The 22,810-nt window shown below is 59.1% G+C and overlaps 1 protein-coding gene across 4 annotated transcripts in view; it reads left to right on the top strand.

The window, feature by feature from the left end:
* The first annotated feature begins 6,275 nt into the window (after positions 1-6,275).
* NHERF2 (NHERF family PDZ scaffold protein 2) overlaps positions 6,276-22,810 on the top strand; it is a 31,415-nt gene continuing 14,880 nt past the window's right edge. Inside the window, exons 1-2 of one of the 4 annotated variants that reach the window (XM_061349179.1) lie at positions 6,277-6,572; positions 10,539-10,796. In XM_061349179.1, the coding sequence (XP_061205163.1) occupies positions 6,363-6,572; positions 10,539-10,796 (468 nt within the window). In that variant the 5' untranslated portion in view covers positions 6,277-6,362. Of the gene's footprint in view, positions 6,573-8,579; positions 8,730-10,538; positions 10,797-22,810 lie in introns of those variants that run through there. The other 3 variants (XM_061349177.1, XM_061349180.1, XM_061349181.1) reach the window with 3 other exon arrangements.

The following is a 22,810-nucleotide window of genomic DNA, read 5'->3' as shown; positions in this document are numbered from 1 at the left end:
TGAAAGAGCCTTCTCTCCCAGCTGATTCCCAACTGGTTTTTACTCCATGGCCTCTCTCCTTCCCCCCCTCCATGGTTTTCTAATTTCTGCTCTTCATCAGTGCACTGCTTGGATGGGTCAAATGAGCCGCGATTGCCAGTAACCCATTAGGCAGCTGCACTTGAGCAGGGCTGTACCTGTCCCAGTGCCAATGAGCCTGTGGAGTGGCCACTGAGGAAAGTGCCCTTCTTGATGGAGGTAAGTGATAAATGAGGTAGAAAAGGTAAAGTGGGATGCACAGAGAGGGGGGTGAAGGGTGATGTGATGAGAGATGAGGCTCAAGTGTGCACTTTCACCCTCATCTGTTGGGAAGAGATGCTTCTATGTGCAATTACTGGGGCAAGGCAGCCAGACACTCAGTTAACCACAAGCCCTTCACTTCTCACCTTGTAAAATAATGTTGCTGTTGAGGAGCATGAGCTGACTCCCCAGTGGGGTTGTAAGATGATTTCCTCTGTGCTCCCAGCTCTCTGGAGAGGTCTGGGCTTTCCCTGGGGATCAACAAGCCCCATAAGGAGGAAAGCTTAGGGTGGTGTTTAATTATCCCTCCTGCCTTGGGCAGGACCCAACAATCCCTGATGGATGTTCATCTCATCCCTTCTAAAAGAGAGCTCCTGGGGGAGATGCTGGCTTTCCCACAGTCTGCCTCCTGCCTCTCTCGCTCTGGAGCTGCATGCCCAGACCCACAGCTTGGACCGTGGGGACCCCATGGATGCTTCAAGATAAAAAGCAACCTCAGGGGTTCTTGGGGAGGATGCTGGTCTCTGCCCACCATAGGCTGGGTTTGCAGCCAGGAGCAAAGAGGGGAGACAAAAGCTTTTAGGGGAGCATGGACAGGTCGAGAACCACAGCACCATGTTAGGATCCTGGCCCTGATGCCCCCTGATCCCCATGGAGCAGCTTTGTGGGGGGGTAACTGCAGCCAACAAGGTTGATTCCTGGCACCTCTTTGGGCTTTGGGAGACATGGCAGGGCTCAGAAACCACCAGATGACAGTGGGACACATCACCCCTTCCCTCCTACCACGTCCCACCAGGTCCCTGAGGCTGTGGAGTGGTGGGCAGGGTGCAGGGAGTGCCGGGAGTGGGTGACTTTGCCGTTCCATTCTGTGGCCACACTGATGGCAGTGGATGGAGAGGGCTGGGGAGCTGCAGCAGGGGTGAGGATGAGCCTGGCCACCATGCCTCTGTCCCTATGCCTTTGCAGAGCAGGGAACCTTGTCTGCAGAGCCCCAGCCAAGACAACAGGCCTGGGAGAGGGTGGAAGCTCTGAGCTAAAGCCTATCCTTGCTGCTCCATCTCAGGATTAGGGCAGCCCAGGAATGGGGCTGCTCCTGGGCTCTGGGTCCTAGGGTTTGGACCTGGATCCAGGTGCTGGTCCAGGTCCATTCCCAAGGTGTACCCTGGGATCTCTGCAGACCCAGCTCTGCTCTCTGGAGCCGGGGCTGGCTGGCACAGGGAAGCTTTCCCGGCTGTCCTGGATGGAGTGCGCCATCACCCAGCCTGCCGTGCCAGGAGATGCCGTTTGTTCTAGTGCAAGAGGAATCCCAGGGGCTGCATCGGCAGGAAGGCGTCCCACCCCAACCCGGCCCAAGTCCAGGGCAGCTCCCCTTCCTTCCCAGCTCCCCAGCCTCTCCCAAGGGAGCAGCATCATCCACCGGGCACAGCAGGACAGGGGGCTTTGGGGAGGGCAGGAACCGGCAGCCCCGGGGGAGCTGGGGTGAGCTCACACAGGGGCTGGCCCATGAACACACACAATGACTGCAGGGCCCCTGCGTGTACCCGGAGGAAGAAAACTCCCCAAGGAATTTCCTCCTCTGTCGGCTCTGCCCAGGAGCTGTTCCTTGCCCTGCTGGGATGCAGGATGCTGGGGCTGAGCTGGGATAGGTTGAGTGGCTCCTGTTGGGTGCAGCGGTGCCTGGGAATGGAGAACCCTCGGGCAGAACTGGGTACCCTGGATAGTCCCAATGCAGAACCCCAGGCTGCAGGACCCAGTGCTGAGGGTCTCATCCTGTCCCACCGAGCTGTCCACAGCTTCACACTGACACCACCCAGGGGAATTGAGGGAAGCTGGAGATAAGGGGCAGGAGCTGCAGAGAACAGGAGATAAGGGTATCTCTGTGCGGGCTGTGTTGCCTGCTTCCAATATGTCCAGGGTGCTGATAAAGTGACAGTGGCTTAGAGACACAGACACAGATCTGGCTGCACAGCCCGGGGCTGTGCCTGGGGTGCCTGAGGGGTAACATTGGGTTGGGACCCTTCGTGGGTCCCGCACTGCCACCCATGAGCCCCTTGTGCTGCTGTTACTGGGCTGGAAGAGGAGGTTTCCTGTCTCCATCCACCTCCAGCCCTGCAAAACCCTCTCGATGTGCTTCTGCTCCTCACTCAGGCCACCACCACCCTGGGGCTCAGGTCCAGCTCCCGTGTCTGGTGGCATCGTTCTGCTGCTCTTCTGGCAGGGCAGGAGGTGGCTGTGGCGCAGCGTGGCAGGCTGGGTGCTGGCAGGGACCTCAGGGGTGCATTCCTGCCTGGGGAGGTCCCTTCTGCCACCATGGCACTTCCGCAGACATGCTCCAGCACCAGCCTCGCCCAGGGATGGGTGCTGCTGGGAAGGGGTGCTTGGAGGATGGGTGCTCCCAGGGACAGGGCACCCCAGAGCCAGCCAGAGGGCTCCGTGCTTCTCTTACATCCGTGTCCTTGCTGTGGCAGGCACAGTGGCACTGCCACTGGCTGGCATCCAGCTCAGGAAATGGGCTGTGCCAGCACCTGCCTCTCCATCAGCAAATCCCTCTGCAGTCCCATATCCATGTGGTTTTCCCATAGCTGCCAGAGCCATTTCAGCTCTTCCAGGGGAGAATGGAGGTCAGCGTGGGGTGCCCATGCTGTGGGGTCATGGTGGGTGCAGAGCAGGGTGGTTTGCACAGCACCAGGATGTGGGAGCAGCATCGTTGCTTCCACACTTACCCATGGATGTGGGAGAGCTCAGGTCCCTTCCAGCTCGGTACCTATAGCACTGCATCTGCTTGCAAACAAGAAGGGACCTGGCAGGTTGTGCAAGAGGGATGTCCCAGCTCTCAGCAGCCAAACTAAACTTTCACAAGCCACAAAGCATACAGTTAATGCTCCTAATGATCAGTTCTCCTTCCACCCCCAGAAATGTAACCTGGAAAACGTTTACAGCTCAATAGTGCCACACACAGAGGCTCTGAGAAAGTGAGACGCTGCTTGTTATGAGCTCTCCTCTCAGTCCCTGTTCCTCTGGCAGCACAGATAAATCATTGGCCTTTCCCTGCTCCATGTGAGCTGCTGCTTGCAGCACCCGGCAGCCCCATGCTGGGTGATGGTGAAATGAAGGAGGAATGAGCTCGGCCACATCCATGCAGGTGGAAAGCCCAAGACTTCATTATTAGTGGTCAGAGCTAATTGCTGCAGTAGCAGCAGCTTCCTGTGGGGACCATCAGAGACCCCAATGATGAAGGTACCAAAGAAAGGAGAGGATTTTCCTTTGGGCCATCATCTGCCAAAGAGGAGACACGTTTTCGACATGTTCCCAAGGGCAGATCTGATGGCTTCTCCCTTTCTCCCTTCCCGGGATGCAGGCCGCTGCCTTGGGATCGTCCTGCTCGGGGATGGGAGCTCCGCCAAAGGGAGAGCAAGGAAAAGGCGCTGCCGGACACTCCTCCCTTCGGCTTTCATGAGACACCGTTTCCACATCAGCCATGGGAGATGCTCTTCGTCCTGCTCAGCCTCCTCCTCCCCAGCAGAGCATTTGGCTGCTGTTTATCCGCCCCCTGCTCCATACCTGGCATTCCAGCACGGAGCTGGGGATCACTGAACTGGTCATAGCCAGGCTCCACATCCCAGGAGACCTTGGCCACCTTCTGCCTTGGGGTGGAGGAAGACCTGGGTCCCTGTGCCCAAGCTGAGGGCACAGCACAGCTCCCAGAATAGTGGCTTCAGGAAATACATGCTCCAGTTCAGGCTCCCAGAGTGTGAAACCAGCAGCAGGAAGGCAGAATTCCTGCTCGGAGTTGGGCTCTACCCAGTCCCACACATGTCCCTGCAGGAGGGGACCTGATGGTGGCTTAGACTAGGGTCCTGATGCCCTTGGATGTAGACAGGGATGCTTGGGCATTTCTACTGGGTTACATCCTCTTGCCAGGCACGTAACACTTGGTATCTGACCCTCCTGTATTCCTCTAGGAGGAATAGATGTTTTCTGGGGGAAAAATGCCTTTTAGGGACGCTGAAGTTGGAAAAAAATGCATAAATCCCAGCCACACTTGAGAACATGCGTGTGCTCCAATAAAAACCAGCCCATTTTCACCTTCTTGAAACGCTCTTTTCTCCCTTTTCTCATTTTGCCGTTTCAAAAGACATTCCAAAGGGTTAAAATATTCCGACCACCCAAAAGATTTTCTCCCCCATTGTTTTTATTGCATTGAATAAAGAGAAAAGGGGTTTTTTGTTGAAACCAACTTGAGAGAACCCCTCCTCCTCCCCCCCGCCCGGGCTTTGCTCTGGTCATTGAGTGGAAAAATCAATTACTCGCACTCCTCCAGCGCGATAAAAGGCTCCGGGAGTCCACAAAGAGGCTCAAGGGAGCACTTGTGTTCCACAGCAGTAAAACAGGCCCCGAGCTTCCCATCTCTCCGGTTTCCTCCGGTGTCACCCAGGATCTTGTGCCGGGATTGGAGCTTCTATGGCAAAGGGGCCTCGGCACAAAGGCAGCTGGTGTCATCCTCCTCTCCTGGGATGCAGCACCCAAGCAGCACATTCCCTATGGGAATGAGGGTGGGCAGGGATGCTGGAGGGGAATAAAGCCATTCTTTTCCTCTAAGACACACCACCAAGCATCTTTTAGTTTCGAGCATCATTCCTTTGAAGAGTGGTTTTACATCTGACTGCAGTGAAGTCTTTTTATTCAGCAGACAACAAATTAAATGAATCAATATTCACTTCTGGAGTCTTTTCTTTGCCACCTCCAGCTGCGTTTGCTTCAGCTCTGTAAAGACCAGGTAGGAAAGCAGTGGAGGAAGGAGAAATACCAGAGGAGGGTGAGGAACCTGTCACACAGGAACGTGGTGCCCAGCGCTGTGAGAACTGATCCAGGTCATTTCCTCCTTGTAAAAGGTTTCAAGGAAATGAAGGTGAGGAATGCAGCAGGGTGAAGATGGTTTCACCCAAACAAGCTCATTCCAGGTGAAACCTGGACAGCCTCTCCCACGGGCACTCGGGATGGAGCAGGAGCCTTTCCCTGCCAGGAAAGTCTGGGATTGGGCCAGCAGAGCTGCCCATTGATGAGCACCATCCCCGGTCCAGGGCTTGGCAGGACACAGAACATTTTGGAGCTCATTCATGTCAACCTATGGAGTGCATCAGCCCATGAGCTCCAGTGGGTGCCAGTCTGGCCAGCTCAGTGGAGACATCCCACCAGGACCTCTGCATCCCATTGTGGTCACAGGCTGGGGCTGGGTGGGCAGAGGAGCTGCTGGGCTCCATCCTCCCTGCTCTGGACCAGGGGATCCCAGCGCATCCCATCAGCTCAGGATGACCTCTGGATGCATTCACAGCTTCTGCTCCAGGCCCTGCTCCCCACAGCTTCGCCTCCATGGTCCCGTGTCAGGGCGGAGCTGCGCTGACCTGGGGATGCTGATCCCCGGCCCCGGTACCCCGAGGATGCACATTCCGGGGGTGCCAGCTCAGCGGCCCGGTGCCCGGCAGCAGTCCCGGGGCTGGCCTGGGGGTGATGGGCTCCAGCCGGTGCCTGCGGGGCTGCCACCGCCTGGGGGCTCTGCACTGCACCGGGAGGGGGAACGGGACCCGAAGCCGGAGCTGAGCCCGCGGAGCCCGGGTGGCTCCGATCCGTGAGTGCGGGAGGCCTCCATCAGCCCCGGGGACACCAGCGGCACCGGGGCTGCATCGGCTCCGTCAGCCCCGGTGTCGGTGTCAGTCCCGGTCCCGGTCCCGGTCCCGGTGTTGTTCCGGTGCCGGTGCCGATCCCGGTCTCGACTCCGCCTGTCCCCGTCCCCGTCCCCCGCAGCGGCTCCGCCCCGGCTCCGCCCGCCCCGTCCCCGTCCCCTGCCCGTCCCCGCCCGCCGCGCTCCCGGCGCCGCGGGGCAGCGCGCAGCATGGCCGCGGTGCGCAGCGCCCCAGCTCCGGCCCCGGCTCCGGCCCCAGCCCCGGCTCCGGCTGCGGCCGCAGCCCCGGCCCCGGCTCCGGCCCCGTCCCGCCCCTCCGCGCCCGCCCCGGGCCGCGCATAAAAGCGGCCCCGCGGCCGCCCGCCCGTGCCCGCCCTCCCGCTGCCGCCGCCGCCGCCGGGCCATGGCCAAGGACCAGCTGAAGCCGCGGCTGTGCCGCATGCTGAAGGGGGAGAGCGGGTACGGCTTCCACCTGCACGGCGAGAAGGGCAAGAGCGGGCAGTTCATCCGCAAAGTGGAGCCCGGTTCGCCCGCAGAGGCGGCGGGGCTGCGCGCCGGGGACCGCGTCGTCGAGGTGAACGGGCTCAACGTGGAGCAGGAGACGCACCACCAGGTACGGGCAAGAGAGCGCGGTACCCCCGGGGGGAGAGCCCCGGCTATGGACCCGCATCCCCGGCTTGGCGCTGCCCTGCTCCAGCCGCCATCGGGTGTTCATAGAGGGGTGGTTTGCACCCTAAATTGCCGTGTTGGAGCATCCTCGGGGGGGTGGTGGTGGTGGAGCAGGGTGGGGGGCCCCCAGAATCGAGGCCTGGGCTGCAAAGGGGGGCTTTTGTGTGCCTGGGACACCGGGTTCCCAGGAGAACGGCTGCACGGTGTGGTCTGACTCGCTGCTGTTGTGTAAAGGTGGGAAAGCCGAAGGTGTTTCGGTATGGGCAGGGCACTGCTGTGTTATGCAATCTCTGGTGGAAAGGAATGGGGAGACTTGGGCTTTATTTCCAGCTCTTGGTCCCTTTGGGTGAGCTGCTCCTGCTTACACAGCCCAGAGCGTAGAAAGGTGCCTGAAAATCAACCCCCCAAGCTCTGCAGATGCTCAGCAGTTTGGCTCTGCTGAGATGGGGCTTGCAGGGGGAGAACGGTCGGTGTCAGACCATGGCTGTGACTGGGGGGACCTGAGCGAGCCATTTCTGAGCTCTGTAGCAGAAGCTGCATGCTCCAGACTCTGTCATTTTCTGCTTGTAAACCGAAACTTGTGTTTATTCATAACACAGTTCAGGCTGAAAACACAAGCAGTGAGATTCAAGCTGCTCTGGGGCACAGCCCCCAGTGTGCTGCTTGGCCTGTGGGGCTCTGTGAGGTTCGGTGCTTTAGTAACCTAAAACATGCATCCAGCCCTGCTGCTAGTGCTTTATCAGGGCAGAGCAGGGATGGGCTGCGTGGAGCTGGTGGACCTGGCAGGGTTTGGGGGCTGTAGGTTCCCAGCCATAGAGGCTGGCTTTGCTGGAGGTGAGGCAAAGCTTCCAGGTGGCTTCAGTAAAGGCCTCTCCCCAGGCTTGGTGTGCTCTGTGGCTGACGGAGCTTGGCTGGCTGATCTGCGCCGGCTGCGTGTGGTTAATGTTTGTCTTGAATGGGATTTCAACCCCCTTGGAGGAGGGCTCCCGTCTTTGATCCAGCTGGGCAGAGAGGAGGGCTGTGTTCCTGCAAGGAGCTGCGTCCTACTGGAAGCCACCAGAGCTCCCTGCTGAAGCTGGGATGCTGGGATGGGCGATAGCGGAGCGGAGGCACCCCCTGAGCCTTGGAAACAGGCAGGGCTCTTCCATAGGCAAGAGAAATGGGAGAAATTCTCCTGCCTTCCATTTTCTGCTGGTGGAGGCAGGATGGAGCCCTGGGAGCCGCAGAGCAGTGAATGGGATGGAGCGTGTCCGCTCCATCCGGGGTGTTGTGGATCTCGCTGCCATGCTCCTGCTGTGATGCCGTTAGTAGGTGTGAGTGTGCAAGTGGGAGCAGCCCACTCTGCAATGCTCTGGGATCGCTCTTCCTGCTGCATTGATACAGCAAGAACATCGTCCCCTAAAACAGATACCCAGCACTGATGGACTGTGGGAAGGGGATGCCATGGCCATGGCAGGTCTGATGCTGGCTCCTGTCAGTGGGATACAGCAGGCAGTTTGCTGTGGCCTCTCCTGAGGTCCCCAACCTTGAATGAGTAACTAAGCCTCTCCGTGTGCCTCTGAAGCTGCAATGGGACAGAGCCTGCAGCAAACAAGGCCTCGCTGTTTGGGTGTAGCTGTGTTTCGAGCTGAAGCTGGCAGCATTTGTGTCTTTGTTCTCTGTGTTTTCCTGGCCTTACCCAAGGAGCAAAGGCAGAACGTGTCCTCAGGGCGTTCCACGTCTTGGATGCAGAGCTGCAGCCTGGCTCCTTGGTTCCTTGTCCAGGCGGGCAGAGCCCAGAGCGAGGATAACCTCTGGATCCCCATTGCAGTGCATGGGCAGAGGCATCTCCTTTGGAGCAGGAGGGATGAACGGAGCTGCTCCCGGTGGCACCATGAGCCTCCTTCCTGGGCAGACCTTGTCAGACAAGGGTGGAAGGGCCCGGCACGGCTTGGCGGGGCTGGTGTTGGTGTCTCCAGGGTGAAAGCCTGGGTGGAGCAGCGGAAATCATGCGGCTGGACCGGGGCTGCGAAGGTCCCGAGGTGCCGGATGCGCAGGGGAGGCTGCGCTGTCCTCAGAGGAGCTGCGGACTCGAGGCTCTGTGACCATGGCTCGGAAGCGGGTAGGGTCCTGCTGCTGCTTTGCCTCCACCTGGCTGCTGTGCCCCAGAGTGAATTGCTTGGGGAGCTTGTCACCAAAAGCCCCTTCTGCTCACCCGCTCTCGGGGCTGGGGGGTGCTTGATCCGCTGCTGTTCTCACTGGGGCTGTTGGGGACCTCGGCAAGTTGGGATCTTCTGTGGTCCCCCTGCATTTCCTTGTGCTCTGCAGGACTCTGCTTCTCGCCAGTGCCTGACTGCAGCCCTAATGCCTGGAGCACCCAAACTGCAGGCAGGGTCTGGCTGTGGGACTCAGCATCTCCCTCCTACGCCTTCCCCATTGGCATTGCCCATCTGCATCTCCTGCCACCGCTGCCCGCTGGCTGCCTGCTCCCGGGTCCCCTGTGGGACATGTGCCCTCGCACAGGCGCTGCCTTGCTGCTATCGGCAGCGCCGTCTGATGTCTCATGTAAATAGATCTGAAAGGGAGCAGATGGGTTTTCTGGGGCTTGCTGGAATAGCACCCTTCAGGCTGGTTACGGATGGGAGCCCTGGGCACGCTGCCGCGGCGCATGGAGGCTGCCTGCAGCCTGCAGCGGATCACCTGCTCTGGGACAAGCAGCCTTGTCTGCAGTGCATGCGTTTGTTGTTGGCTGCGTGTGTTTGTGCCTCGCTTGCAGACACGGGCGCTGCTGACCTTGAGTGGAGCTCGCAGGGAGTAAATAAATGCTGGCTAATTGCGCATTAGGCTCGTTTGTCGCTTCTAACCTTGGCGTTGTCTGCCCAGTGTGACCTAGATCAGAGCAGGAGCCCTGCGAGGGGGACCAGTGCTGCTCTGGGGGTTCCCAGCACGCACAGAGTCATGGCTCTGTGGTCTTCAGGGCCACGCCATGGCTGGGGATGGCTGTGGGACAGCATCGCCAGCGGTACCTCTCCTCCTCCTCAGAGTGAAGGGAGACTGAAGGTGGATTCCCTTCACCCTGCTCCTGTGCATGCCCTGGATGTGCCCTGCTCCCATCGCATCCCACCCTGCTCTGATTTCCTCCCTTGTCTGGCCGGGATCGCCTCCTCCCGGCTCTTCCCACCGTGAGCTCCTTTCAGAGCCTCTGCCAGTCACCGATCCCTCCCGGAGCCGGGCAGCAGCAGGACAATGGTCCCCATTCAGCACTGTCTGGAGCTGGATCCCAGCAGGGATGGGCCCATCTCCTGCTCCCAGCACCGGCTTCTGTTATCTGTGCTGGCCCCCAGCACGGAGCGAGGATGAATGGGTAGATCAGGTTCTTCCTCTCCTAAATCCACAGATGGATTTTAGCCAACACACCAGCGTGGTGGGGAGCATCCAGCCACCAAATGCATGCGTTGGTGCTTGGTGCCTCCCTGTGCACCTTACCTCTGCCCTGCCCTGGGTATTGAGCAAAGAAAGACCCCTCAGATGAACGCAGTGAGGGTGTGCAAGGTGGTTTGCTTGTTGGGACAGGCTGTGTTGTCCCTCTAAGGGACAAAGCAGGCAGCAGGGTTTCTGATGCTCAAAGGCAGTGAAGCAGCCTCTGTGGAAGCCCCTGGTGCTGGGTGGTGTGTGCACTTGGCCTGGGCAGGGCTGCCCTGTGTTTGCAAGCACGGGGTGGAAAGAGCCACCTCCATCACCCAGGAATGCAGGCAACACCTCCTCCATCCCTGTGGTTGGGGTCTCTTCTCCCCATCACCAATGGCTGTAAGTGATGGTGAACATGAACCCTGCAGCAAGAGTGTGTGGGGGCCTTGCTGCTCCTTGGGTCCAGCTCTTGCTGTCCCAGCGGGTCCCTGCCTTTCGGCTCAGTTGTCCCCTTCCTCTCCAGGTTGTGCAGCGCATCAAGGCCGTGGAGACGGAGACGCGCTTGCTGGTGGTGGACAAGGAGACGGACGAGTACCTGTGCAGCCTGCGGCTGACGTGCACGGAGGACATGGTGCACAGCGGGATCCTGCTCGGCTCCGCCGCGTCTCCCAACAAGTCAGCGGGCAGCGACAACGGGGAGGTGTGGAAGCCGCAGCTGGAGCTGAGCGGGGACAGCCTCCAGCACCACTCACACAGCTTCTCCTCGCACGGCAGCAGGAAGGTGAGCGGGAGATGGGGAATGGGTGCAGGCACCCTGGGGGCGCATCCCTCTGCTTCCCATTGGGAAATGCCTTCTGGATGTGGCTGTGGGGGTGGGGACCCCGCTGCGCCCTGGAGCAGCGGGTGAGCTGCACCCCTTTAGCCTCATTGTTCTTGTGCAGGGTTGGCTGCTGGGGCTGTGCTGCTCTGTACTCCCTTGTGTCCCTTAAGGGGCTCTGGGAGCTGTTGGGGGGTCACCAGCTTGGGGATGAGGGAGCCCACAGTGCCTCAGTTGAGGCTGCTGTCCCAATGGGACAGGCTGCGTGGACCAGGGAGGTGAAGCTCCCAAATGAGCTTTTCCCCCCTCCATTATGTACAGGAGGGAGGGAACATCTGGGATGAATGTGTTCTCAGCTTTTTTGCTTAACTAGGGAGGAAATTAGCTCTTTTTTCAAGTGGCCAGGGTCTGGCCTGCGATCCCGCAGTGAAGTGCTTTTTATTGGTAAACTCCTTTCCAACAAGGAAAGAATTTGGGGTGGAAAAGGTCCAGTTTCCATGGCTGCCTCGCCACTGGGGCTGTGCTGGAGACGGCGCAGCCTTGCACTCATCAGATAACAGTGGAGCTCTGCCTTCCTCAGGGGTGAACGTGGCAGGAGCTGTGTGAGGCTGGCGGTGACTCCAGCCCCTCTGCACCATTATCCCCTTCCATCTGCTCTGCATCCATCCTGCGCTTCCAGGCAGGGAGCAAAGATGCTCAGCATCCTCCTCCAGCACGGAGCTGCCATAGGCGCATTCCTCCTCCTCTTCCTCCTCCTCCCCGTGGAGCTGCAGTGCCTGGTTGGCCTCTGTTCCCCCACCTCACAAGCGGGGTGGTGGCTGGATGCTGGCCCAGAACTCGCTGGTGGGAGGTGGGAAAGTTGGGAAAGCTTCATGTCCTCAGGAGCTCCCTGTGGGGAAGCAGCTGAAGACGGTCCCTGTGCGGATCAGAGGCGATGCTGGCACGAGGCACCGGCGTCTCTGGTGATAAGGAGCAGGTTTCACCCCTGGTCCTTCCCTCTGGAGCTGTTTGGCATCTTGCAGAGGGGGATCCCCCTTCCCTGGGCTGGCAGGGGCAGGGCTGGAGGCACCTACTGCATGGTTTAAAGGTGGATATGATGGTGATGGGAGCGTTCCCATGGGGGTCAGTGCTGTGGAGCTCATGCCGGTCAGTGGGACTGGAGCTGCTGTGGGCAGGGCTGGGGATGGCGTTCCAAGCTGGGATTTCCTCTCCTGCCTCTGTTTCATTTGCTGGTTCCAGTCCAAGAGTGAGCGCGGACGGGAAGTCAGGCGAGGGGAACAGGCCGGTCCCTTCCGGCCTTTGGGTCTGGGCTCCTCCAAGGAGAGGGTGGGACAGGGAGAGGTGCCTGAGCTTCAGAGGGGCTGGGGCATTTGGTGCTCCCTGTGCTGGAGCTGGACAAAGGGGGAATGGACTCTGGGGTGATGCCCCCAGTGTGGGGCTGGGGACAGGGCGATGTTGGGTGGCTGCAGAGGCTCAGGTCAATGGCTGGTTTGCTCCTGACTCCGCAGGTCATAGCTCTGTGTAGAGCAGGCACTGCAGGCTGTGCTGGCCAAGGTCACTTCTCCATGCCGTGGCTGTGGGTCACCCTGGGGTGAGGGTTTCAAGGGGTAAGACAGGCTGCAGGCTCTCGGTCTGGGTGATGTGGTGCTCCGGCTGTATCCCCATGTACAGCTGGAGGCCTGGGGAGTGATGGTGGACCCCAGTTCCTGCAGTGCTCAGTGCTCCAGCACCGTGTCCCCCCCATGGGGTAGCTCTAACCTGACCCTTATCCTGCAGGTCACAGGCACTGGGGCCATGTGGATTGTGCTGTTCCAAGCTTAGGGGGGGATCCTGTCCCTGCAGTGGGGCTGTGGCAGCTGGGATCCATGCTGAGGTTTGTCCCCAGTCACATGTGGGGCCTTTGGGGATGTTTAGTGAAGAAGAGCAGCTCCCTTCCCCCTGCAGACACAGGGGAGCCGGTGCTGATGCTGGGGCTGCTCCCAGGAGCAGGTTTCTTTGGGCACTGTTTGCTTATGTAAAGCTGCTGCTGTCCTTGGTTTGAGGCCGGGTTGTTCAGTGCAGCCCAAAGCAAGGAGTGACAGAGGCAAAGGGAGGGGAATCTGGCACCCAGATGGGAGGTGACACAGGGTGGGCATGGGCCCCAGCAATGGTCTGGATGGGGAAGTCAATGTGCACCCATGGCAGAGACCTGGGATCCAGGACCTTGTGCACCAGGAACCAGGGTCATGCCCATGGGTAATTGGGGATGGTTTTAAATCCCTGCTGCCCCCATCCATGGGGACCTGGGACCATGGTGGTACAGGGAGCAGGGTCTGCCTTGCCCCATCCCACATTGCTGCCCCCGTCTCTGTGCCTGCATGACCTGTTTGGGTTTGCCACACTGCATCCCTTGGGAGTGGAGGATGCAGGGCATGTCCCCATGTGGTCCCGTATCACTCACATGCTCTTGTGGCCATTGTGCTGCTTGCTGCTTACCCCAGGGCTCTGGCTCTGTCCTGCCTGGGGGGGTTTGGAGGTGGTGGGAGCTGCTCTAGATGTGTTGGGTGCTGGGTGCCCAGTTGTGAGCTGCTTTTATTGCAAAGGTGCCTTTGCAGGGGGAGCTGGTGCTGGCTGTTAATGGGATGCCAGGGCTAACGGTGTGGAAAAGGCAGCGTGCTGCAGGGCTGGTGCTGAGCGGTGCTGCTGCGTGTGAGACACTGAGGGTGCTGGCACAGGGTGCCCAGAGAAGCTGTGGCTGCCCCATCCCTGGCAGTGCTCAAGGCCAGGTTGGACACAGGGGCTTGGAGCAAGCTGCTCCAGTGGAAGGGGTCCCTGCTTGGAGCTGGATGCGCTCTAAGGTCCCTTCCAACACAAACCCTTCTGTGTCCTTGGGACTTGCTGCCTCCCTGCCTGCTCCAGGTGTGTTTGTAGGAGAAACAAGAGCCATAAAGCCCCTGAGGCGCGGTCACAGTGATGCAATTCCCTTCCATCACTGCTCCCGTCTGCAGGGGGTGGGTGTGCAAAGGGAGCTTTGCACTGGGACACAAACCCCTGTCTGTAGCTGCCAGATCCCAGCAGCCTGTTGGACCTGGGATCTTTAACGCAGGGGAATTAGCAGCCTGTTGTTAATTGAGGGGAGGGGGGTGACACAGTGTCAGTGTCACCCATGTGCTGCTGCTGGCAGGAGCTGCACTGTGCTGGAGCTGATGCGCTGGGCTCCGGAGGAGGATGGATGGGTGCTGGGTGCCTGTTGGGACCTGCAGTGCGTGGCAGCGCTGCCATCAAGGCAGTGAATATTTACCCTCCTGTTTGGGTCGGGAATAGGAGCTCTTTGTGCTGCTCTGCAGCATCCTGAGCCGGCAGCGTTGTGCCGCAGCGCTGGAAGGGGGATAACGCGGGACAGATGTTTTGGGAGAACATTGCCAGCTCAGTTGAGGCCCAAAATTTAGGGCTTGTAGAATAACCACAAGGATGTAATGAAGGCGCCCTGAGCAGAACGGGCTGCAGTAATTACAGCATTAAAGGAAAAATACCCCAAAACAAAGGGCATGGTTTAAATTAAAGCACTCCCCTGCAGCATCCAGCCCTGCATCCGACCTGGACCTCTGTGCAGGCAGAGCCTGGGGAAGCCCATGGAGCTGTGCCCATGTCTCTGCCCTTCCCACTGCAGCTCTTCAGGTGCCTGTTGCCAGCCTTGCCTTTGGGATCAGCACCTCCATGCGGCCCCTATGGCAGCTGTGGGGAAGCCTCGGCCCCATGCGGGCACTGACCCTGCTGCATTATTGATGGTGCTGGGCTCCCGGCATCGTGTGTCATGAGTCAGGGCTGGTGCTGCGGGTGGGCTTGAGCTCCAGCAGTGTGGGGAAGGGAAGGCTCCTGAAGGGGAGACCTTAGAGCAGCTCCAGTGCCTAAAGGGGCTGCAGGAAACCTGGAGAGGGGCTTGGGACAAGGGCCTGTAGGGACAGGCCAAGGGGAATGGCTTGAACCTGCCCGAGGGGAGACTGAGCTGAGCTCTTAGGCAGAAGCTCTTCCCTGTGAGGGTGCTGAGGCGCTGGCACAGGGTGCCCAGAGAAGCTGTGGCTGCCCCATCCCTGGCAGTGCTCAAGGCCAGGTTGGACACAGGGGCTTGGAGCAAGCTGCTCCAGTGGAAGGGGTCCCTGCCCATGGCAGGGATTGGGACTGAATGAGATTTAAGGTCCCTTCCAATTCAAACCATTCCCTAATTCTATACCTGTATTGTCGCCCCAGTGCTGTGGGTACAGAGGGAGGGCAGCAGCTCTCCTCCTGGGCTCAGTGTGGGCAATGGGTCCATGGAGGAGCCTGCAGGGGGTTATTTCAGTGCAGGAAGCCCCTCCCGGGGAGGAGAGCATCCACCCCGCGGCACACACTTCCTCTGCTGGGATATTTTTAGTGGAACACAAAGCGAGTGGAAGGGAGCGGGGGGCAGGAGCAGATCAGCATCGGGAGGAGCCGTGCCCTGCCAGGGGCCTTTGTTCCTGGGGCCACCCGGCCCTGTGGGGGGACGTTGGGGTCACCCTTGGTACCCTGCACCTCCCTGGGAATAGGGAAGGCGCATGGGGAGGGTTTGCATCCCAGCACATCGCCTGCGTGTGGTGTGGTCATGGTGCTGACACCAGGAGATGCTGCGCGTGGTCCAGCCGGTGATGCTCCCTTCTGCATCCTCCAGTAATCCAAAGCTTTCCCTTAAAATGACTGGAAAACCGGTATTAAATGGGAGGCATTGGGAATGCAGCTTGCTCCGGCACAGCTGGCCCCGACCCCTTCCTCTGCTCACAGGGATGCACTCGGGCAGCTTGCTTTAATAAGAGCCCCATTGCAAGTGGCTCCTCGCCAGCTCTTTAATGGCTCTGTTCAATAGGAGAAGTATTAAATGGTTTCAGATAAATGAAAACTCATCTGGCAGCACCAGGGCTTTCTGCGTGTGCCCTGGCAGCGGCACAGAGCCTCCGCTGGGGCTCGGCTCCATCCCTTGGTGTTTCTCCATGCTGATGCGCTCCCGCTCCTGTCGTAGTGGAGGAAACCCTAAACCAATATTGGCTTTGCTTGTTTCTTTTGGATTCTCTGTTTATTCCCGAGGTCCACATGGGTTGTGGAGGAGGGGACACTCCAAATGCTTCCAGCCTCTTATCCAGGACCGTCCCTGGTGCCCCTGTGCAGCGTGGCTGCATAAAGCATCTCCAGGAGCTTCACCCAGGGCCTGGTGGTGATGCTGCAGGTCTGGGTGAATCCCAGCTCCTCCCGAGGGAGCAGGGGCTGCTGTTAAGGAGTTGCTTGTGGGGAATGGAAGCACATGGAGCAAAGGTGCCCTGTGAATGCAGACTTACAGCATTCCTGTGCTGAAGGGGCCCAGCTGCGGGCCAGATACACCCAAGTCCCTCATGAGGTTTTAAGGTGCTCCTTTCAATCCATAAGGAAGCATGTCTTTACTGCTTGCAGCCCCAACAGCATGCGAGTGCAATGTGACGGCTGTGGCATTGCCTCTGTGCACTTCACTCCTGCCCTAACCCAGCACTACAGGAGAGCTCAGTGTATGAATTAGGGCCCAAATCGAGCTGGTTTTGGCTCCTGTCCTTGGTCTGTCTCTAGCTATGGAGATTTTACAGGCAGTGGTCTTGGGAGACTCCAGAATGGGGTAAGAGAGAGAGAAAATTAAACTCCTATCAGCCAAGGGCTCTCCAGCTCCACAGGTCTCCATAAATGAGGAATTAAACCCCAAGCTGTCGACATAATCACCCCTGGCAAGATCCGTATCGTGGTTTAATTTCATTACAGCTTTTGCTTGGGCTCCTGAGTGTTTGGGTCCTGCTGTTGCCTGTGTCTAAGCCATAACCAGGCTTGGAGCTGCGTTTTGTTGGCTCAATGTGTCTCTTTTCCCACTAACGTGTTGCAAGGGCTTGTTACTGGGTGAAGTAAGCTGGTGGCAGATGTCTGTTAGTGATGGGGCTGTGAAAGCCACGTTCAAAGGAGTTTTGGGAGCAAGGAGAAGGTAAGAAAGAGCATTCCCACTAAGTACTGGGGTTGCTTTGTGGGTATCTTGGGGTCTCCAGCCCCAGCACTCCATGTGATGGAGAAGGGCTTGGGGCTGGGAGCTGCAGTGCATTGGTGTCTGGATGTGGTTCTGGGTTCCTCCATCGCTATCTGCTGTAAATCCCATTAACTGCATGGTCCCAGCAGGACCCCCATTGCTCCCCCTATGGTGTTATGGGATTAAACCCTCTTAGGGACTCACAGGGACTAATCCTGTTAAAGAAGAGCGGCACAAAGGGGTGGTAGGAGGGCTAATCCCTCTGCTCCTGCCTTGGTGGGTTGAGCTCCCACCCTGCGGATGGGGCTGTACCTGGACCAACATTCCCTGGGTTGGGATGCTGTTCCATGGGGCCTGTCTCCAGTGCCTCTTCCCAAGGCCCAACAGCTCCATCCTTGCTGTGTCCATAGCTGGCAGTCCCTGCAGCAGCCAAAGGCCATCCCAGGTAAATCAGTTAATTCCAGCCCTGGGGTTGTTCCTGCTTAGCAGGATTTAATTGAGGCAAGCCCTAATTAGTTCTAAGAGGGGTGAATAGTCTGCTTTGCCTGGAAGGGTTCCCTGCTCTCCTCTGGCAGCTGTTAATGAGCGCAGGACTCCCATTGACTGAGTCTGGGCCCCACGTCCCTGGGATGGGATACACGGGAGCTCCATTGTCCTGGAGAGGTGCCTGGGACAATGGATCAAAATCACCCCATGCCGCTGGCACTGGGTTTTGCTGGTGCCTGGATCCCCCTTTGGTTCTGTGTGGGGTCTGTTCCTGCGGCTTTCCTGGTCCTCCTCAGCCCTTCCCATGGGCTCAGAGGCTGCTGGGAGCCCCGCAGCCGGTGCCGGGCACCGCGCACCCCCTTTATCAGCAGGAGCAGCCGGAGCCTGGCGCTGCCTCCGGGGTTATCACAGCTGATCCTTCCCAGCACACTTGGTTCTGGACCACCCGTTTGGCAGAGCTGCCTCTGGACCTCCTTATCTGCCCTGGCATGGAGGGGCCGTTGGGCTGCTCTGGCTGCAGATAAGCACCAGCCCCTGGCCCTGTGCTCAGCTCCCTGCAGCGCTGGGCAAGCGGGGAGCATCTTCTGTGGTCTTGTAGCTTTTGAGGAGCTGGGTTTAAAACACAGCATTTCTGGAGCTGGGCATCGCGGTGGGATGAGCTGAGTGAGCAGTGATGCTCCCCGGTTGCGGTTGCATCAGGTTTGATCCCGTGTTTTCCAGCAGTGTTGTGGGATAGGGATGGATGAAGGAGGATTGAATTGCGGGGGGAGCTTTGTGTGCTGCGTCCAGCTCAGCTCCGTGGGCAGGTTTTGTGCACAAGCTTTGAGCTGTGGGGTTTAGGGAGGAGGGAGCAGCTCGTGTGCGAAGCCGCAGGCTGGGACCGAGGCCCCCTCATTCCTGCTTTGTGGAATCGTGCATCCCCGGCTGTTTTACTGCAGGGTTCTCCAAGCCAAGCGGCCTCACATGGGGTTAACCCCAGCGCGGTGCCACGGCGCTGCCTTTACTTTCACTCTGAGGAATGCAGAGGATGTCGGGAGCCCTCCCCCTGCCCCGTTTCCTCCTGCAAACCCTGCCCGGCCAACACAAATATTGGTGCTCAACTCTTGAACTTCCCTGGTCCCGGCGCTCACAGAGCAGAGCCTGTTCCCCCCCTGCCCGGGCTGGGGCCGTGCACGTGTGCCCCTCTGATGGGGACAGTGGTGAGCCTGCAGCAAGCCCTGTGGATGCATCCCGCTGCGTCCAAAGGTTCCGTCGCATCCCTCATCCTCTGGGCATGGGGTGGGTTTGGTGGCAAAGGGAGAGGATCACCCTTGGAGGGTCAGGATATGGCTTGTGCAGTGTGTGTCTCATCCTGCATGTGGTATATTAGGCTTTGCAAGTCTTAAACAGAGGCACCCATTGCCTCTTCCTCTAGCGAAGGGCTCATGGGGAGGATGAGGAGCCGCGTCCATGCTGGTCCGTGGTGCAGAACACAAGCTTCCCCATCCCATGGCAGACATCTCTGCTAACAGCAGCTATCTGCAGGGCTGTGGGTCAGTTACTGACCTGCACAAGAGCTCCCACCATCTCCAGGGGGATTTCCCTCAGCATCACTGGTGCGGGAGTCCAAAGCTGGTGTGACCGGATTGCTGCTAATGACCCGGGGTTATTAAAGGTAACGAATGGGGCCAGCATTAATGAATGACCGTGATTGCTCAAGGCTTGGCCTCGGCCAGAAGCTGAGGAGTCCAAAGGGCAGGCTGACCTGCTGTCGTCAGCGGTTTGATAGTGCGAGGCTCTGGTGCAGGGTGTGCTTTGGGCCACATCCTGTGCAGGAGGCTCCATTTGGGATCAGTCCCCCATCCCTGGATCCGTGCTGAGGATGCTGATGTGTGTGTGGCAATCGTGCCTCTGATCTGGGGTGCTGGGGAGCAGGGCACGGCTCTCCCCCAGGGGCTCTGGGAAGCTCATTCCCAGCATCTCCCTCTGCTTCCCATTGTCCGCAGCAATCCCTCCCCTCGCCTGGGGGCTCATGGCGAGCGTGGGAAGGACTTTTCCCCCTGTTCCAGCAGCTCCAGTCACCCACGCTCGCCTCCTTTCCTCCCTACCCGCTGGAAAACAGATCCTTCAGGATCCAGAGAGATCCATTGGAATCCACAGAGATCCCCATTCCTTGGAGAAGCCCCAGCCTGCCAGGACCCCCACTGCTGGCCTGGAGCTGATCCCTCCGGAGCAGGGGAGCTCGCTGGTATCCCGGTTGCGTGTTCCCTTGGCAGATGGTGCTGGAAAAGTCTCTCTTAAAGACAACACATGCACATGGTGGTTTCGGTCTCCTCCATCCTCCTCCCTGCCTGTCTCTCCCTGGGCCATTCCAGCTGCTCCCAGCTCCCAGCCAAGCCTGTGCTGCTGTTCCTGGCTCCAGCCCCATCGCTCTCAGAGCCAGCAACTGGGGAAGGGAAAAAAGCTGCTTCTCAACTTGTGGCTGAGAAATTCCCCAGCTGTGGAATCGCAGCCGGGACAGCGCAGCCGGAGGCATCGCTGCTGGGGGGAGCAGATGGACCCCATGGAGCCAGGCTGGGATGGAGTTCCCCCATCAGCGGGGGAATGTGGCTGTGGGGAGCCTCACCCGGGTTTGTCCCCGCTGGGGATGTGTGGTCCTCACTAGGATGGGGCCTGGCTGCACCCCTGCTTCTGAGAGGCCCCTTTGTGCTCAGGGATTTCCATAATGCCGTAGCTGGCGCAGCGCTGGAGAGGGGCAAGTGCAGGCTTACCCCTTGCTTGGGGCATCAGTGGATACGGTCAGGCTCTTATTTCTGTGGCAGCAAGTTCCTTAAAGGTGAGATATTGATGGGAAGCCATCAGTGAAATGGTTTTCCCATCACTGGCACAGGGTGCCCAGAGAAGCTGTGGCTGCCCCATCCCTGGCAGTGCTCAAGGCCGGGTTGGACACAGGGGCTTGGAGCAAGCTGCTCCAGTGGAAGGGGTCCCTGCCCCTCACAGGGGGATGGAACCGGATGAGCTTTAAGGTCCCTCCAACCCGAACTGTTCTGTGATGACCCCGCTCTGGTGCAGGGTGCTGGGTTGGGTGCTGCGCGCTCCTGCGGGGCAGCCCCTCCTGGCAGCACTGTCACCATGGGCTGGATGATGGAGATCAGGCGTCCTCCCCACCCTTCACATCCTTCCTGCTCTTGTTTTCTCCTGCCCGGCGGGTTCGGGATAAGAACCTTTTGTCATGGCTGGGGCTGGCTCTGCTGCAGGGCACTGGTGCAGCCATCCCGCTCTGCTGCGGGGTTTGCATCCCATAGCGCATGGATGGGACCAGGTTGGGATGTACAGGCATGGGGGAGACCCAGACACTGATGCATGGCTCTGGGAAGGGTTTGTGCCTCTTCTTGCTGCTCCTGCAGTGCCAGGGGACAGCCAAGAACCTCATTAATGTCTCCTGATTGCTTTTGCATTGCCATGGAAGGGTGAGTGTCCCTGGGGGGGCAGGTCCCTGCTGAGGCTCAGTCCCCATCTGTGGGCATCATCCTTCTGCCGCTGTGAGTGCAGGGCTGCCATTGCACATCTCATCCTCCTCCTCCTCACAGGGGCTGTGACCAAGGGCAGTGCAGGCACCTCTTGTCACCCCAGCCCCTGTCTCAGTGCTCCCATCTACCGCAGGGGATGGAGACTCCCTGAAGATACCCACATCACCCCATCAGCTGCACTTGGCTGCAGATCCTGCTGAGTACCTGTGCTGGATGCCTTCCACTGTGCACTGGAATCATTTGGCTGTCTCCTGCCATCCTCACTCATCCGCTTCGTGCTGTGCTGGCTGGGAAAGCAGCGGGATGCATCCCGAGGCCGCTGGGGGTGGGTACCAGTGTGGATCCTATAAGCCTCAAGGTGCCAGACTGAGCCCCCTGGGCTGTAGTGAGGATGCTGGGGGGAGCTGTGGGGGAAGCTCAATGTCTTTTGCTCTTAAAACACCCCAAATTGTTCTTGTAGTGGTTCCATCGGTGCAGCCCAGCCGGAGCAATTGGAATAATTGGAGCAATTGGAATAATGGCAGTAATTGAAATAAGCTACAAAACCCCAGACCCTGCATTTGGGAAGGGCAGGGGAGGGCTGTGCTGGGCACTTTGGGTTGGTGGTGACACAAGGTTTTGACACCAAGGTGGTTGTGCGAGCATCATCAGGAACCTGCAGCATCCCTCATCTCCTCCCAGTGATGCTGAAGATAACGCCGGTGATGTTTAGGATCACTCTGCTCATTTCAGGCTCTGCCAGAAGGTGTTTCATGGTGGCTCAGGTGTGTTTGAGTCCCTCCTTTTCTCTCAGGGCAATGGGACTGCCATAGTCTCTGCTCATCCCTGGAGCATCTGGTACCTTCCCCTGGTTGTTACGATGCGGAGGAAGCAGCCGCTGCTGCTCAGGTGATGCCTGTGAAGCAATGAGCTTTAACAACAAGCACCAGTCAGGTTGTTGGGTCTGTACTGGAGAAGGAAATGAGGTTTTTCTCTTGGCCACTGGTGTCAGAGCCAGAACACCTCCTCGGCTGGCGGGGTGGCTGTAATTAGAGTTGTGGCTGTGTAAAAATGGAAGCAGGGTGTTTACGGAGCTGGGTCCTGCCTGTGCTTTTATTCCTGGCTTGGCTGGTGGAAAACCTCCCATTGCCCCCCTTGTGCTGGGGTGGGGAGGGAGTCCCATTATCCAGGGGAACCTGTGGGTGCTGGAGCCCTCCCTGCTCGCCAGCCCCATCAGCAGCCGGGTCCTGCGGGGAAGGGGAGCATGTGCTTGTGTTTGGGTGAGCCGGGGCTGGTGGGAGGCCAGGCTCCCCTTCCCCCTCTGTTATTTATAGCGTTTCACCAACATCTGGAGCTTGAGCTGCTTCGGCGCTGGCTGAGACTGAGCCGGGGATGGAGCTGGGTGGAACGTGTGCAGGAAGGAGGGAGGGAAGGAGGGAATGAGCCCCAGAGCCCTTCCCAGCAGCATACGGGGGGGGGCTGCAGCATCCCAGTGTGGAGCTGAGGACCAGCCGAGGCTTGGGAAGCCGCAGGAGCATCCTCGCTCCCCTGTTTCCAGTGCTGGGGATGGTGGGATCGCTGCCACATCCTCACCCTGCAGCACAGACCTGGGGGTGCTCTGCCTCCCCCCTTGAAGTGCTTTCAGCCTGGCTTTGAAAGCTCCTTTGACATCTGCCATCAGCGTTGTCTCTCCCCAACGTGTCACCGAGGTCCCCCTGGCCCTGGGGGGTGCAGGGCTACAATAGCCCCCATTCTGGTGCTGCTGCTGCTTTAATGGGAAAGCTTGAGTCATTCCTGGGGGAAGGGGAATGCAAACCAGCCCCGCTGCAGCGGCTCCCTGGCACGGCAGTGGATGGAGGCGGTATTCCTGCTCCTGGCCATGGCTGGAGCCCAAAGCCTCCATGGTTCTCATGGCGAGCAGGGCTGTGGGGAGGGCTCCTGCTTCTCCCAGCCTCCCTCATCTGCGTGGTGTGAAAGGC

The sequence above is a fragment of the Neopsephotus bourkii genome, unplaced genomic scaffold, assembly GCF_033783945.1.
Source record: "Neopsephotus bourkii isolate Nb327-2 ecotype Australia unplaced genomic scaffold, CSIRO-AGI_Nbou_v1 NB_384, whole genome shotgun sequence".
Taxonomy (NCBI): domain Eukaryota; kingdom Metazoa; phylum Chordata; class Aves; order Psittaciformes; family Psittacidae; genus Neopsephotus; species Neopsephotus bourkii.
The sequence above is the reverse complement of the archived record's forward strand: the minus strand, read 5'-3'. Positions and strand labels throughout refer to the sequence as shown.